We start from the raw sequence: 16,641 nt of genomic DNA, 5'->3' as shown, positions 1-16,641 counted from the left end.
TCACTCAATATCCTTTTGTTTTTTTAGGGTTCTGTACCCAAAGGGTCAAACGGGACCCTATTAATGAGACTCCGCTGTCCGTACGTCCGTCCGTCTGTTACCAGGCTGTATCTCATGAACTGTGATAGTTAGCCAGTTGAAATTTCTAGTCTGTGCGGAAAGAGAAGAGTACTCTTTCCGAACAGACTATACAGATTATGTATTTCTGTTGCTGCTATTTGCTCTTTGGTCACTGCCACATCACTACACTTTTTGGCATCTAGAAACTTCAAAACTGACAGATAACCTCTTCATCTTCAGTCAGTATCTGTGGTATCGTTTTTCAGTGCAGTGACTAAACAATAATAAAATAAGAAAGAATGCCAATTAATTGAGCACAAAATTGGTCAAATGGTGACACGTATGCGATGACATCATTTTAACTCATTACCAATAGTATTTTTACAATTAAAGGGTGTAAAGTTGTACATAAAAAGTTAGTACGAACTGCGTATCTCACTTTTGCTTATTTCACCCAGAAAACTACATAAGAACTTGTAAATATGACTGAATTTAGTGAGTTCTACTACGGAATACCATTCTTTACACGATATTGGTTGACAGCTACTGTAGTTATCAGTATTTTAGCCAAATTCGGTTTCTTCAATCCATTTAACTTGATTTTATTATGGTCGCCGTTCTATTCCGAGTTCCAAGTAAGTTGTAATTTTGCTGTCATATATTTACAGTTTAATCTAAACAATAAAGTCATGTCCAAGTTTTGCAATGGTTTGGTAACACTTTCATGCTTGCTAAGTTTTTTACCGCCAAGTTAATAATGCGAATGAAAACCGCCATTCTTTATTGTTATTAACTGTTCCACCTTCATCCGCTATCTCAAGTAAACATGCAAATTAAAATTTAGACATAATTACTTATTTTAATGCCCAAAATTTTCTATCAAGTCTGTAATAGTACAATGTTTTTTTTGTGAGTTTTGATACCAAGGGTGCATCACCTTTTAACTTAATTGTTTTTGAGGTCATCAATAGCGTATTCCTCTGGGGGATAGGGACAACAAACTGCTTGGAAGTTTTAGAGTATTTACTAATGCTCTGAGGCATTGCTTTGGAGCCACTGGTCTATAATCTACACAATCAATTCCAGATATGGCGCCCTCTAACAGCTCTCTTCTACTTTCCCCCGAGCTTCCCGTTCTTGGTGAACTGCTACTTCCTGTACAGCTACTCAGAGCGCCTGGAGACGGGCATGTTCGCCGGCAAGCCCGCTGACTACTTCACCATGTTGGTGTTCAACTGGCTGGTGTGTGTGGTTATTGGATTCTTGATTAATATGCCGGTGAGTGTTTATATAATTTATTATTGTTATTTTTTTTTACTTTGCACATGAATGAAAACACCATACCGCATGTATATTTTGGCACTTCTTGATAAAGGGCCTACTTTTCCCTTGTAAGTACCCATCAAAATCAGCCCATGCGTTTTGTCTCTAGCACAGATCTAGAATGATGCTTATTCTTAAAGATAACTGGAGTGTGCAAAAGAGAAGCCATCATGAGTACAAAAAAGGTCAACTACAAATGAAAATCCGTGACCATGTTTGAATTTCACATGGTGTCGTAACATCATTTTAATCTTCAAAAATATAAATCAATCTGGAAGAAAACTACGCAAAAAGTATTACAGTAAGTGTGGTATCTTGTGTGTTGGTTTGTATTATAACAATGCCAAATAAACAGATAAAAACATGACCTATTGTTAGATACCTGCACAATGGGATTGGGCGGGACACATCTGTAGCATGCACCTGGACAGATGGGCCAAAATAGCGACCAAATGGGCACCACAGATCACCCGAGGCAGCGGAAGGCCAAAAACGAGATGGCGAGACGACCTGGACTCATTTCGTGGCGACTGGCGGGAGCATGTTGGGTGGATCAACTATTTATTATTGTTATTCTGTCCTTAGACACAATCTTGGAGGATTTAACAACTTGAGTCACCTTTACCCCTCTGTCGAAAGCCTGGCCAATGATCATATTTATTGTATGAACTGACGTTTATTAGACATGGCTATTTGTACAGTTGCCATCAGATATATCGGAGCGGCAGTAGTGCTCAAAAATATCTGAACGCGCACTCTAATGAAAGAAAGTAGAGGCGTGTTATTTGTGTGAAAATTACAGACAAGGCATCTCCAGTTATTAAATCCTCCAAGGCCACAATGGGATAATACAAGTAGATTTTGTTAGAAGAACTGTTGTGCCATGTTTACATACTTGGAAGATGACCCATTATAGAAAGGGCTTAACTAGCACAAAAATGCATGGTTTTTTTTAATAGCCTACATTGTGTCCCACTGCTGGGCAAAGGCCTCCCCTGTTTTCCGCCACTCGTCACGGCTTTGTGCATGATCCCGCCAGTCGCCACGAAATGAGTCCAGATCGTCTCGCCATCTCGTTTCGCCATCTCGTTTTTGGCCTTCCGCTGCCTCGGGTGATCTGTGGTGCCCATTCGGTCGCTATTTTGGCCCATCTGTCCGGGTGCATGCTACAGATGTGTCCCGCCTAATCCCATTTGAGCTTGGTCAGAAGAACGTAACCAGGGCAAGGAGTGATAAGAAAAAGTTGATTGACCTCCAACGCGCGGGTCGTTGATCGATTGCGCCGGCGAAACCAAGTTGTCGTTGTGGGTTGTCGGATCTAACCTAAAATGTGTTTTCCAGCTGTTAATGATTCCGATGGTGATCTCAGTGCTGTACGTGTGGTGCCAGCTGAATAAGGACGTGATGGTGATGTTCTGGTTCGGGACGCGGTTCCGCGCCATGTATCTGCCGTGGGTGCTGTTCATGTTCAACCTTATCGTCAGTGGAGGGTAAGGCATTAAGTTATTGGTTGCTTGTTCGCTCGTTGATAGGAAACGCCAATCGAAAGGTAATATTGTATGGGAATGGCCAAATGACTTTCCAGTGTATTCCCAGGATGGATCCATTCCCATCTGTGGCCGGCGGGGACAAATGGGAATGAATCCTTCCCATCTGTGACCACCTCGGTTTCTTGCTGTTCTTTTTTATCATACAAATCTCGATAACGCCATTATAGACCGCGAGCCAGGGTCAGATTCCCATGACCAATCGCCTCCCGGCCGAAAATTCGTGTAGTGGTTAACGGCTAGCTATGATGAACCCTTGTGGACGTCAGCTGCCGCTCCGTTGGTGGGTTGAACAGTGGCAGCCACCGAAACACGTAAAACAAAAAAAAATTGTCATCGCCTCCCATTTGATACTTCGTCAAATGATTATTCAGATGCTGTTGTTAATTTAGAAAATCGTCAGCCATTTATATCGCGGTGGTAATAATATCAGCTGGTCGCATGAACATGTAAAAAATATACCTTTTTATCATAGCAGTAACAAATCATGAAACTTTGCATGTAGCATTTCATCAGGCGTTAACGCCTGAAAAGCCATCTAAGGATTACGCAATTTATACATTACGCATACTTTGCCGCACATAAAGTGGTAAGGGCCTTACCGTAAGGCGCATATTTTTACATGTTCATATTACAGCTGCTGGTCTTAAAGACAAGATTTTTTTAAATAAAAGAACTATATTTGAAACCGGTTCACATGATACAGAATTATCCTCAAAAACCAACATACGTGCATTACATCGCGCAAATTAGTTAGAGAATTTCCGGATAGATGGCGCTATACACAATGATACTTAGCATAGGTATTTTTGATCAAGTCTTTCGCCTTTATAGTTTACACGAGATAATTCAAAGTTTATACGGAACCCTCGGTGCGCGAGTAAAATGAACTCTCACTTGACCGGTTTTTTTATTTATTGCAGTGGTGTCGCCGAGTTTATCGGTATCCTGGTGGGCCACCTGGCCTTCTTCCTGCTGTTCAAGTATCCTCAGGAGTTCGGCGGACCCACGCTGCTGTCTCCACCAGCTATAGTGTAAGTTTAATAAGTTCATATCAGGATTTCATCGGTATCCTTCCGGACTTCGCGCGTTTATGTCTTTTGAAGTACATTTTTGTCTACTGAGATACTTATTATTACATTATACATTAATTATTAAGGTTTTATCGTAAAAAAGAAAAAATATTTTAAATGAGTCGTAGAAAAAGTATTGTATACAATAGTGATATAATCAAGATTTTCAATCTCGTACCTTACTTAGGCAACTCAGCCAGCTTCGTTGCTTAAGACGGTACTCGAGTGAAAAGCTCTCTATTATATATATTGTATAAAATACTACTATTTATTACTTAAAAGATGTATAAGTGATATATATATTTCGGGGATCTCGGAAACGGCTCTATGGATTTCGATGAAATTTGCTATAAGGGGGTTTTCGGGGGCGAAAAATCGATCTAGCTCGGTCTTATCTTTGGAAAAACGCGCATTTTTGAGCTTTTATATGTTTTCCGAGCAAAGTTTCCCAGATATTATATAACAATATTAACAACGTTACCTATCAACTGGCAGGCGGAAATGGTTCCCCAACTCGCGGACGCCGGTGACCGGCTTCGGGCGGCCCGCGCAGGCGCGCAGCCCCGCCGCCGCGCCGGGCCGCGACTGGGGCGCGGGCTACACGCTCGGGGGCAACTGAGCGCTGTGATTGGTCCTTCACTTTTGGTGGTCTAACGCTATTGGTCGAATTAAAGCGACTAGATGTGGGCCAGGAATACTATGGGTGAATTGGAAAAATATAAGGGCGCGTTGCACGGACGTAATGTATATTATGCGGTAACGTTTAAGAACCCCATTTATTTATACTTAGGATATAATTCAGCTGTTATTTTGCACTACTTCTATGCCTTCTAGTGTTCCTTTTTGTTTAGTTGTGTAAACTATTTTTACAGTACATATGGTGCTATTTTACCGCACTAGTGCGCAAATTAGTATATTACGTTACTGTGTCAAACATTTAAAGGTCAATTATGTACTGTAAAATGTTGTACGATACTTGTGCGAGTAGGCAATTCGCAACTCGTGTCAATTTAAAACAGTCCCTTGGGTCGTCTTTTAATTTATCCTTAGTCGTTGCAAATTTCCCATTTTTCGCACTTGTATCGTTAATAATTTTAATGCAACGACAAATGAAGGGTACACGGAAAGTACGTGGCTAGTCACTTTAGTAACATTTTTTGTAATCGCGTTTTTAAAATTTGGAACGATGCAAATGTACGTTAATTCCGTGACTTCCTTTTTTTTAAGTAATAAAAAGTTGTTAATAATACAGTGGTTACAGAAGATATGAGTAATTCATCAAGACCTCTGAATTTTGAGATTAAAATCTCATTTTCAGAAATAAGTGACCAGACATGTTCTTTCTGCTGTGGAGAGTTAACTGGTTATTAAGTCTTAAATGAGTTCTCAGTTTTGTGGAATTAATCTGTTTTGTTTTTAATCAGAAATGTTCACTGACCTTGCTTTGTATCTATTATTTTAGATAATTTAAGAGACTGATAAAATCCAGTACTTATACCAATCTGTTGTATCAAGATTTGTAAACACAAACATGGTGAATACAGACAAGATTTCAAATTGTTATAATGAAATGTTTGTATTCAATAGGCGCGTCCACACAGAGCAGGCATACGCGCGAGGCAATGTTCTCGCGCACAAAGGCTAAGCGAGGCTGCGCGCGCCGCCTCGACCGAGGCACGTCTACATTGACCGGTTTGTGCGCGAGAACATTGCCTCGCACATACGTGCTCGCTCTGTGTGGACCCCGCCTATTCTAGTCCAGTGAGATAACTTTGTCTAAAGTTAGAATTATATGCATTTTTGAGAACTTCGCAAGTCAATAATAAGGGCGCAATTTATATACAATCCCTATAAACATTTCAATAGCGCGATGTAAAAATCGCCGCGCCCGGTACAGCGCCATCTCGCGTGATATTTGGTAAATATGATTTATAAGAAAGTACTCTATGGAAGTACGGACGCGAACAATGCTGTATTATTCATTAATGGTACATTCCTTTCTGAACATAATCATCGCATGGTCTTGTTTTAAACGATCCTGATTCTAATTTAAATAAGACTTTGTACATATACAATATTATGTAATCATCAAGTACAAGTGTATATAAATAAAAAAATAAAATAAATATAATTTAATTCAGACTTTAAAAAACCATATCTTGTTCGTATTATTTAAACCAGAGAATTTGCAATAGAGGTGGATTGTCAAAAAAACTTTGTCGCCATAGTAAATTTACTGCTATCTTTCGACACATGATTAAAACTTTTAGAACGCCATTTGATTTTGATCCTTATTCTTTCACTGATATGTGTTAAATATCAAAAAGTGGCGCCATCTAATAGATCAAAGACCAAAGCATCGTTTCGAGCGATGGCGTTACAACCTTTAGCCGCTGCCCGGTAAGATGGCGCCACTTTGATATTTAATAAATTTGACACATATCAGAGAAAGAATAAGGATCAATGTCAATTGGCGTTCCAAAAGTTTTAATCATGTGTCTAAAGATGGCAGTAAATTTACTGTGGCTACAAAATTTTCTTTTTTTTACTTTTCGATTCGAAATTAAAAAATAACCGTAAATGCCAAGTACATCATATGTTAGGCGGATTTGAAGAAAATTTCAAGGAGTACTGATATGTGTTAATCATGTGCCCCTCCCCTTGATCGACATCAACTTCTCCACATTCTACTAATATGCTACTATTGGGACAGTTTTGCTCCTAAGTGTATATATGTAACATTTATTTATACAGAGTGACTTAATTTTAATAAAGAATTTAATCACAATGTAAGATTTGATTAATGTGAATTATTTTTGTACTATACAACCCGTAACTTAAAATTTGCATTTAGTGCTAAATAGCGGTATTTGTCGGAGTATAAAAATTTTTGACCAAATTGTTGGGTGTCAAAATAAAAAAAACTTGTTACATTAACAAATGAATATTTACTAATTAACTATGATACACAATATTCAATGGTGTGGTTTCTCCTCATGCTTGCCATACTGCTTTTCCCACATGGCGATGAACTCCTTCTTTCGCTGCTCGCGCCGCATGAAGTACTCGGGGTACTGCGCCTTCTCGAGAGGATGCCAGTAGTCCAGCACCCAGTCTGGAGGTTCCACTTCACGCTCGTAGGCCACGCCGCCAGGACTCTCCGCGACTAGAAGAAAAAAAAAGTATTGCAACTTACCAACAAGTAACCAAAAACCTTAAAAAGACTTGTGAAATGTGAAGTAGAAAAAGTATTACCATAACCACTTTAATAGATTAGATTTTCAACATCACTACAGAACTACTATAGTATATTGATGAAAATTAGCAGCTGATCATTAGGCGGGTTTACACAGAGCGATCATACGCGCACGTTTTCCTCGGCCGAGGCACGTCTACACTGGCCGTTTTGTGCGTGAGGAAATTGCCTCGCACGTATACTCGCTCTGTGTGGACCGACCTGCCTATTGAAAGCTAAATTTCCTCACGAGGTGGCACACTCTGTGTGGTCTCACCTAATCCCAGTTGTTAACACCAAAGTGAAATGGTTGGTTTTCTCAGTTGTTCACAGCCAGTGGTTTTTTTTCAGCTGTTACCAGTGGTAATGTCTGGAAATAACCCAAGGAACAGCTGATATCCACAGTAACCTTTAATGTTACTTACACTTCTTAGGAATGGGATGCTGCTGCAGAAAGAGCTCCTCTTCACCCTCCTTCAGGAGCTGAGCTGCCTTCCGCATATCCTGGATCTTGGCATTCTTGTCAAAGCGATCACGCATCAGCACGGCTTGGTAGCGGTATACATCACTGCAGCAGAATAGTAAGAAAGGGGTTGATTTTAAGTACATTATTTTGGTAAGCTAAAATAGTTAACTCATTGTCTTAAAATTGATTTTAAAGGTGCCAGTGACAAAGAAAGATTTTGTTGTGATCTTATATGATATGATATGATATTTATTGGTATATATCTTCTATCCGCATTGCATTTATCATAATAAGGTTGATGTCTTATTAACAATTTATTATTTAGTATAGAATAATAACTAATGAAAATAGCTATATAATACATTGACTTGTTTAAATAACAATTTCAAAGTATTTCGGAAACGAAATCTACTAACTAAAATCGAATACGACTGCTAAATTTATCCTACGAATAAAGGTATAACTAAAATAAATAAAGGCCAGCAAATTAATAAAAGAAACACCTCTTATCGTTCAAAAGCTCAACCAAAAGCAAAAAGATAGTCTTGCAAAGCTGATTTTCAGTTATCGTGGAAAATAAACCTGTAAATCAATGAAAAAAATAGGTTATAGTGTTGACAACAAATTACGTAACCCTATGGGAGTAAGGTTGCAAAAGTATTTTTAATCTTTGTAATAACTTACCGTCTATCGTAAAACGCTTCAATATTACGCAGAGCCCTTTTGTAAAGGCTGCAAACTCTTTGAGAGTGGGTCCTAATCCCAAGAGGCACTACGCCTGCCATCTTTGTTTTTGGACTATATTCTGACGTTTATGTGACATTGACATTTCAGTGAGTTTCATATATCGTTCAGAAATCGTAAAAAGTTGCACACGGTGCATATTATAGGTAGATCGAGCGAATACTGGTCTAGTTGCGTAAGCACATGCACACGTTACTTGTAAGCCAGCTTTGTCAGAAGAAAAAGGCAGCAAATTTGAACAATGCATGCGCGATTGATATAAATGTAAAATTTCGTACTTTTTTCTAAAGGGCCCTCCACACTCGTGCTCGAATCGAGGCGCGAAGCCGCGAACGCGAGTGTGGATGGCCCTCGCGTCGATTTCGCAGCTTGTTCAAGCCTTCGCGCCTAATTCCCCGTTTTTTGTAGGTATTTGGCCCGCGTCAAAGGAGACGCGAAGCGCGAACTTGCAAGACTCCACAATCGCAATGGCTTCGCGCCGCGACTCGCTCACGAGTCGGTTATCTGAAACTATATGGGTGCGAACTTGATCAACCAAAAATCAATTTGACAATTCTCAGTTTGAATCAGTGGAATCAGGGCGGCTACCGGGAAAATCGAAATTCGTCAATTGCGGGCATTTTTCTCTGTCACTCTAATTACGTCTTAGTGACAGTAAAAGAGAAAGATCCCCGCAATTTGCGAATTTCGGTTTTCGCGGTAGGCCCCCAGAGCCTTGCCGCAAACTAAATCCGATCAGGAGGCCTACCGCGAAAACTGAAATTCGCAAATTGCGGGGATCCTTCTCTTTTAATCTCACTAAAACGTAATTAGAGTGACAGAGAAAAATGCCCGCAATTGATGAATTATGATTTTCCCGGTAGCCGCCCAGGTGACTCTTCGGCGCCGTCTTGCCGCGAACCAAACTGCGAAATCGCCGTGAAGTTGTGCGAGTGTGGAGTCTACGTCAACGTCGCGGTATGGTCGCTCCGCGAAGTCGCGCCGCGATTCACGCGCGTAATCTGGAGGGGGCTAAACCATAACGCAAAACTATGGAAGGTAGAGACAAGGAACAGAATCTCCATATACCAAAAAGTGTCCGACAAAGAAGTCAAAGAACTACCTTCCATACGCAAAACTTCGCACCCAATTTGATATTTTTGACTTAAAAAGTTTTTCACTATCATGTTTTCGGAACGAATACAATATTTACCAAATATGGGCAAAGTAACATTAGTCTGAACAATAGTATGAAGATTTTGTAACAACAACATGCATTTTCCAATTTCGTGTTGCAAGGTTCATATTCATACAGTACCATCGGCACTGCTAATTGACAATATACCTTATTTCAAAGTCTTAAGGTCTATCCATGATCAGTTAACGTGCTGTTACTACTAGTGTTGATAGAAACTCGAGTCTTTTGAGTCTACATTTGAAGAAATCGATTCGTTTTACGAGTAAAATAGCTTTGAGTCTTTGTCTCCTTTATTGACTCTTTTTTTAGGGTTTCGTAGTGACCTATAAACCCTTATAGTTTCGCCACGTCCGTCCGTCCGTCCGTCCGCGGATTTGCTCCGTTATCGTTAGTGCTAGAAAGCTGCAATTTGGCATGGACAGAACGGTAAAATAAAAACTATATAAAAATAGTACATTACGGGATGAAAGGGGTTGCCGGGCTTGCCGGCCGAAAATATAATATTTCCCGCCGAGGTATGTATAGTGCTTTTCTCAAACATGCAACGAAATAAACAACAGAAAAATCAAAGTTTTATTTTTAAATAAATTATAAGTACCTTATCAAGACAAAAACGAAAACTAACGTGTGTATATTACTATTTCGCTATATTTTAACTCGGTTTTAATAGAAACAGATACTTCATTCATTTATATTTGTATTATGTTTATATTATCATTAATGTGCGTTTATATTATGCTTCACATGCATTCAGGCCTTAAGCCCATGCTCCCAAAATGATAATAATGTGTTTTTACTAAAAAGTCTTCAATATTGTGGGCATTGTACTAGCCGGCAGAAACTAAAAAGTTTTTAGTTTCTGCCGGTTCTTTAAAATATACCAAAAACCAAAAACTGACATGTTCTGAGAAACGGTGGGCATTTTTTTTTGGTTTTCCAATTTATAAAATTGTCATAAGTAACCATATATTTCGCCTTTGATTTTGCCGGCAGCAAGTTTTGTATAGCCAATTCTGCTTCGGCTCTTAATTCAGGTGGGGTGCAATCAATACTCATTTCTTCGTCGGTAGTTTCGTCCGAACTCATATTGAATTATTTATAACAAAACTGTAATATATGGGTATAATGATGTAAGAGGGTAGAAACAATTCTCACTGACATAATGTATAAGTACCTACTTATCATCGCTCTCTTTCAATAAATGGTTGTTACCAAGCGGACGCGTCTTGTGCTTTCTCTCCGTTCTAGAAGTTCCTGGATAGTCAGTGCATCTTAAATACTTCAGTGGCGACGAAATCGAACTGTGAACGCGTGTGAAACTTTTTTTTTAGTGGACGTGAGTGAATATCGCAGTTACAATGTCTATCGGTAAAATTGGTGCTTTCGATGTGCATAAGGATAATTGGGATTTATATGTGGAGCGCTTGGGCCAGTATTTTGTGGTTAACGACGTTAAACCGGCTGTGCAGGTAGCGACTTTAATCACCGTTATGGGTAGTGAGGCGTACGAGCTCATGGCAAACTTATGTTCACCGGACAAACCGTCAACAAAAGAATTTGATGACCTTGTGGCAGTTATGAAGAAGCACCTACAGCCGACGCGGAGTACCATGGCCGAACGATTTAAATTTCGTCAGAGGACACAAAGAAGTGACGAAACCATCGCGGAATATACTGCGGAGTTAAAAAAGTTAACAAAAGATTGTGATTTTCAAGAAGCCAGTTTAAAAGAGAATTTACGAGACCAATTCGTGTGTGGTATCCGTAATGATAGCATTCGGCAAAAGTTATTTACGGAAGATAACCTAACATTTGAAAGAGCATTTAAAATGGCAGTGGCGATGGAAGCAGCGGAAAGTCATGCGGCGTTGGTACAGGACCGTTCTACAATAGAGGAGGGAGTATCATCATCCATGATAGCAACGGCAGTGCATCAGCTGGCCACGGTGAAGCGGGACAAGCGACAGTCGGCGGAGGCGGCTAGCACCGAGCGCTATGGGCCGCGCGGTCCAAAGGTGACGCAGGGCGACGGGACAAAGGGCGCTATGGGCGCGGGCAAGCGACGAGTCGTTACGAATAGTGCGGACTGGAAGGGAGGACAAACCCAGCAATGTTCGGCGTGCGGAGGGCAGCATGGACAGAGCTCGTGTAAATTTAGGGCCTATGTTTGCAGAGTATGTAACAAAGAAGGGCATCTTAAGAAAATGTGTCCGAATTTAAGAAAAAACGTCTCTTTTCATGCGATGTTAGAAGAGCAGGCAGGGTACCAGTATTCAGACAGTGACAGTAACGGCAGTGAAGAGGTAAATAACTTTTCTATAGATGCTAAAAAGTTGAAGAAGTATGGGCCTTACATGGTGCAATTAAAAGTGAATAATGTAAATTTAGTTATGGAAGTAGATACGGGCAGTGCGATATCTTGTATTAGCTATGATTGTTATAGTCAATTATTTCCTGAGTGTCCGTTAAAAGCTAGCAATTTGAATTTATGTTATTATACGGACATAAGTGTCAAACCCGTAGGTAAAATATTACCTTCGGTGCAATATAACAAAAAATGTAAAGAGTTAGATTTGTATGTAATGGTTAACGGGAAAACGAGTTTACTCGGCAGACAGTGGATAAAAGAGTTAGGAATACTACCTGACTTAGTAAAATCCGTCAATTGTAATAATGTTAGTACAAAGCATATTTTTGACATAAACGATTTCAGTTCCAGATATTGTGAAGTATTTGAAGGCGGCTTGGGAAGGTTTACTGGCGGAACGGTGGGGTTCCGGCTGCGAGAGGGCGCGGCGCCCGTGTTCCTGCGCGCACGACCTCTGGCGTATGCGCTGCGCGAGCCAGTTGAGCGCGCGCTCGATCAGCTGGTGGCGGACGGTGTGATCACTCCGGTAAACTCGTCCGACTGGGCTACGCCTATTGTTCCGGTGATGAAAAAAGATGGAACCATTCGGGTATGTGCTGACTTTAAACTAACACTCAACAGATGTTTGGAGGTAGACCGTTTTCCGCTGCCACGGGTTGATGACTTACTTGCTAAATTATATGGAGGGACTCGATTTACCAAATTAGATTTATCGCAAGCGTACGCACAATTTGAATTAGACGAATCCAAACGGTTTACAGTGATAAATACCCATAAAGGCTTATTCATGTACAATCGACTTATATACGGCTTAGCTTCGAGCCCCGGTATTTTTCAGAGGAAATTAGAACAGCTATTTGGAGATTTACCGCGCGTAGGTATTTTTTTAGACGATCTGATAATAACCGGGGAAGATGATGAAACGCATTTAAAAACGTTACATGAGGTGTTCAGAAGGCTCAAAACTTACGGTCTAAAGGTTAGGAAAGATAAATGTACTTTCTTTTCCGAATCGGTGACGTACTTAGGTTTCGTTATCAGTAAACATGGTGTACACACGTGTCCTGAGAAAATAGAAGCAATAAAAAAGGTTCCCGAACCAAATAGTATTACGGAGTTACGGTCTTTTATAGGCTTAGTAATGTATTATGCGAAATTTGTCCGAAATATTAGTACGGTACTCACACCGTTTTACAAGTTACTAAAGAAGGGGGTTACGTATCAGTGGAACCAGGAGTGTAGTGAGGCGTTTAGGAAAATAAAAGAAATATTAACGTCTAGTGAAGTCCTGGCTCATTATTCTCTCGATCTGCCGGTGGTTTTGACTTGTGACGCTAGTAGCTTGGGGGTGGGCGCTGTGGTGTCTCACATTACGCCGGTCGGCGAGCGGCCGGTGGCGTACGCGTCGCGAACACTCAATGCGGCAGAAAAGGGCTATTCGCAAATTGAACGTGAAGCATTGAGTATAATATTTGGGGTGAGAAAATTCCACCAATATTTATATGGTAGGGAATTCACTTTACGGACCGACCATAAGCCTCTGGTATCTATTTTTGGCGAAAAGAAAGGAATACCAGTAATGGCAGCTAGTAGACTTCAACGATGGGCGGTATTGCTAGCCGGATATAATTTTAATATTGAATATGTGCGCAGTGAGAGTAACGCGGCAGACGCCCTGTCCCGTTTGCCGGTAAACAAATCGGTCAGTTTAACGAAAGAAGTTACGTATTTGAATTTTGTTCAAGATTTTTTACCTATAGATAAAAAAATGGTTCAAGTTAGCACAGAAAAAGATTCTGTATTAAGGCGAATAGTAAGTTATTTACAGACCGGGTGGCCATCATCAGTAAATGACAGAGAGGTCCAACCTTACTTTTTACGACGAAACGAATTGTATATGGACAGGGGCTGCATGGTTTGGGGCTACCGTTTAGTAATCCCAGAAGTATTGCGGGAAAAGTTATTACGGGAGCTACATGTGGGACACATGGGTATTGTAAAAATGAAGAGTATGGCGCGCAGTGTCATGTGGTGGCCGGGCATCGACGCGGACGTGGAGCGTACCTGCAGGAGCTGCGGCACGTGCGTGGCGGAGAGCTCGGCGCCGCCGCGCGCGCCGCCGCAGCCCTGGCGGTACTTGACGGACGTCTGGACCAGATTACATATTGATTTTTTGGGACCCATACAGGGTAGGACATTTTTGATTCTTATCGATTCTACTTCTAAGTGGTTAGAGGTTTTCCAAATGCAGTCGACCACGGCGAAAGCTGTAATAAAAGTATTAAGAGAGACTTTCTCGCGTTTCGGTTTACCACGAGAAGTAGTTTCGGATAACGGACCACCCTTTACAAGTCAAGAGTATAAAAGTTTCATGACACATAATCGGGTCAAGGTCACTTTTGCGGCCGCGTACCATCCGGCTTCCAACGGGGCTGCCGAGGGGGCAGTCAAGTTGTGCAAGCGGGCTATTAAAAAGGCTATGCGGGATGGTGGCGATATAGATGCAGCGTTGCAGGCTTACCTTCTAGCGTATCGGAATGTAGAACATAGTACCACAGGGGTATCACCGGCAGAGCTATTGCAGCGTAGGAAGCTTCGTTCCAGGCTAGACTTGTTAAAGGATGGATCGGTAGAAGACAAAGTCAAAGAACGACAAACAAAGCAAATAACTTACGCTGGCGGTACATCTAGGGAATTTAACGTGGGGGAAAATGTGTGGTATAGGAACTATAGTGGGGGTAGTAGATGGTTAGATGGTAGAATTCAGGAAAAAACAGGTTCACGTAATTATATAGTTGCGGCGGAAAACGGTTCACCCATTCATAGACATGTGGATCAAATTAAAAGTCGCTGGATGAGCACATATGAGGATCCGTCTCCGTCATCACCAACCCAAGAGTCGGACGGGTTGAGGAGTGAGCGCAACGACACATCTAGTGTAACGGTTGAAGATCAATGCCCTGCGGAGTCTGGTGGAGCAGCGGTGACAGCTCCCTCGCCACCCCGATCTAATACGTCAGAATCCACCGACCCCCCGGTCAACCTTCCCCGGCCCACACTGAGACCTAGGGATAAGTTACGTTCTGTAAAAAGATATGGGTTTGAGATTGACTAAAAAACTTTATCATGAAAATGTACCTAGTTAATTAATTTTCACATATGTTAGAAATAAGGGTGGAGGTGTAATATATGGGTATAATGATGTAAGAGGGTAGAAACAATTCTCACTGACATAATGTATAAGTACCTACTTATCATCGCTCTCTTTCAATAAATGGTTGTTACCAAGCGGACGCGTCTTGTGCTTTCTCTCCGTTCTAGAAGTTCCTGGATAGTCAGTGCATCTTAAATACTTCAGATTACTTTAAAGATTACAAACAACAAAAGTAAATCCGATAAAACAGAATAACAGCGAAACATTATCAAGTTTCCCGCCAAACATATTTTTTTCTATACGGTTAGAGGCACGTTTAAGTAGACATTTTTACCGCTAGCTAATATTTAGATGAAATATTAATATTTCAATGTGTATATGTATAGTTAAGAAAAAAAATTATAATAATGTGTTATTTGTTATGTTCATGTGGATTTATTATGTAAATAAAACTGCACTAAGTACATACCAAATCGTTTATTTATTTTTAATACGCATAGTGGCAGAATGTCATGATGCCTGTGCCACAAATTTATGTGGAATGGAAATTAAAAAGAGGACTTTGCCGGCCTAGGCCTGCAAGATTTGTATGAAATTCCATTAATGACCTCTTGTCCTAGCCGCACCTGAAACGTCATACTTCGCAGCCTATTATAAGGAACATAACACCAATATTTCATTGAGTTTGAGAAAAAAATGTTTTGGATACCTCCCAACTCCCAACCTCCTATACAAAATGTTTGACCCAAAGGTGTCGGCGTATCGTTGGATAGGTCTTTCAAATCGAATAAGGGTCTCCAAAAACCATTTTTTTTATAATGTTAATATTTTAGGGAATAATCGCTCCGAAAACAAAACAAGTATGTGTCTAACCCCGCCCCCACCCCCCAAAGTTTTGAACTATGGGTCCAAAAAATATGAAAACAATCGTGAAACAAAAACTTAAAAATACTTTCAATGGACACACACACAACATACATAACATAACATAACATAGCGAACATGATCGGTCCAGTCGTGTTTGAGTTATAGCAAAAAAATCTTGTCTTCTTAGTAAAAAGACGAACAAAGCGCTACAAAGGTATTCCCCTATGCTTGTAATGTACAATGATACTTACTAATAGCCCCCGTTTGGCCTATATTGACAGAATGGTAACTACGAAACCCTACACTGAGCATGGCCCGACATGCTCTTGGCCCATTTTTTAAGCTCAAATCGATCTTAAAAGGACTTAAGTCGCTGAACAAAGACTCCGTCAACATTTTTGTATGTTTAATTTAAATATTGATCGGGATTCGGGTCTCTTTCATGTTGAAAATAACTCGAGTTTCGATTTGAGTCGAGTCTTAAAGCAGAGGAGGACTCGAGTCTTAACCAACACTATAGCTGTTAGTACCTACACAAAGATCGCGAATCCTCACATCTGTGACAAGGCCGGTGGTTGCATGCAAAAATGATTGCCAGACACATACAATACAATAATAATCGACTCT

At 40.6% G+C, this 16,641-nt stretch overlaps 3 protein-coding genes across 3 annotated transcripts; 2 read left to right on the top strand and 1 right to left on the bottom strand.

Annotated features, from left to right (window-relative positions):
- Positions 1–234: 234 nt before the first annotated feature.
- On the top strand, positions 235–6,803 carry LOC133530171 (derlin-1-like). The gene is made up of 5 exons (XM_061868028.1): positions 235–695; positions 1,147–1,338; positions 2,725–2,873; positions 3,854–3,964; positions 4,499–6,803. Exons 1-5 carry the CDS (start codon positions 543–545, stop codon positions 4,620–4,622), a joined length of 729 nt encoding a protein of 242 aa, XP_061724012.1. The 5' UTR covers positions 235–542; the 3' UTR covers positions 4,623–6,803.
- A 125-nt stretch (positions 6,804–6,928) lies between these two features.
- On the bottom strand, positions 6,929–8,548 carry LOC133530172 (NADH dehydrogenase [ubiquinone] 1 beta subcomplex subunit 9). The gene is made up of 3 exons (XM_061868029.1): positions 8,389–8,548; positions 7,664–7,806; positions 6,929–7,169 (listed from the first exon to the last, which is right to left on the bottom strand). The coding sequence occupies exons 1-3, from the start codon at positions 8,487–8,489 to the stop codon at positions 6,979–6,981; spliced, it is 435 nt and encodes a 144-aa protein (XP_061724013.1). The 5' UTR covers positions 8,490–8,548; the 3' UTR covers positions 6,929–6,978.
- A 2,340-nt stretch (positions 8,549–10,888) lies between these two features.
- On the top strand, positions 10,889–15,108 carry LOC133530413 (uncharacterized protein K02A2.6-like). Its single transcript, XM_061868322.1, has 3 exons — positions 10,889–12,582; positions 13,219–13,433; positions 13,899–15,108. Exons 1-3 carry the CDS (start codon positions 10,984–10,986, stop codon positions 15,106–15,108), a joined length of 3,024 nt encoding a protein of 1,007 aa, XP_061724306.1. The 5' UTR covers positions 10,889–10,983.
- Positions 15,109–16,641: the final 1,533 nt, after the last annotated feature.

Source organism: Cydia pomonella, chromosome 22 (genome assembly GCF_033807575.1).
Source record: "Cydia pomonella isolate Wapato2018A chromosome 22, ilCydPomo1, whole genome shotgun sequence".
NCBI lineage: Eukaryota > Metazoa > Arthropoda > Insecta > Lepidoptera > Tortricidae > Cydia > Cydia pomonella.
The sequence above is the reverse complement of the archived record's forward strand: the minus strand, read 5'-3'. Positions and strand labels throughout refer to the sequence as shown.

Bases quoted from the DNA above. Each gene is read 5' to 3' on its own strand.
- LOC133530171 (XM_061868028.1), top strand. From the start codon at position 543: ATGACTGAATTTAGTGAGTTCTACTACGGAATACCATTCTTTACACGA. The intron at 1,339-2,724 runs GTGAGTGTTTAT...TGTGTTTTCCAG, and splicing joins GATTCTTGATTAATATGCCG to CTGTTAATGATTCCGATGGT. The intron at 2,874-3,853 runs GTAAGGCATTAA...TATTTATTGCAG, and splicing joins AACCTTATCGTCAGTGGAGG to TGGTGTCGCCGAGTTTATCG.
- LOC133530172 (XM_061868029.1), bottom strand. From the start codon at position 8,489: ATGGCAGGCGTAGTGCCTCTTGGGATTAGGACCCACTCTCAAAGAGTT. The intron at 7,807-8,388 runs GTAAGTTATTAC...ATTCTGCTGCAG, and splicing joins GAAGCGTTTTACGATAGACG to TGATGTATACCGCTACCAAG. The intron at 7,170-7,663 runs GTAAGTAACATT...TTTTTCTTCTAG, and splicing joins GCATCCCATTCCTAAGAAGT to TCGCGGAGAGTCCTGGCGGC.
- LOC133530413 (XM_061868322.1), top strand. From the start codon at position 10,984: ATGTCTATCGGTAAAATTGGTGCTTTCGATGTGCATAAGGATAATTGG. The intron at 12,583-13,218 runs GTATGTGCTGAC...GTTACGTATCAG, and splicing joins AAAAAGATGGAACCATTCGG to TGGAACCAGGAGTGTAGTGA. The intron at 13,434-13,898 runs GCAAATTGAACG...GTATATGGACAG, and splicing joins GCGGCAGAAAAGGGCTATTC to GGGCTGCATGGTTTGGGGCT.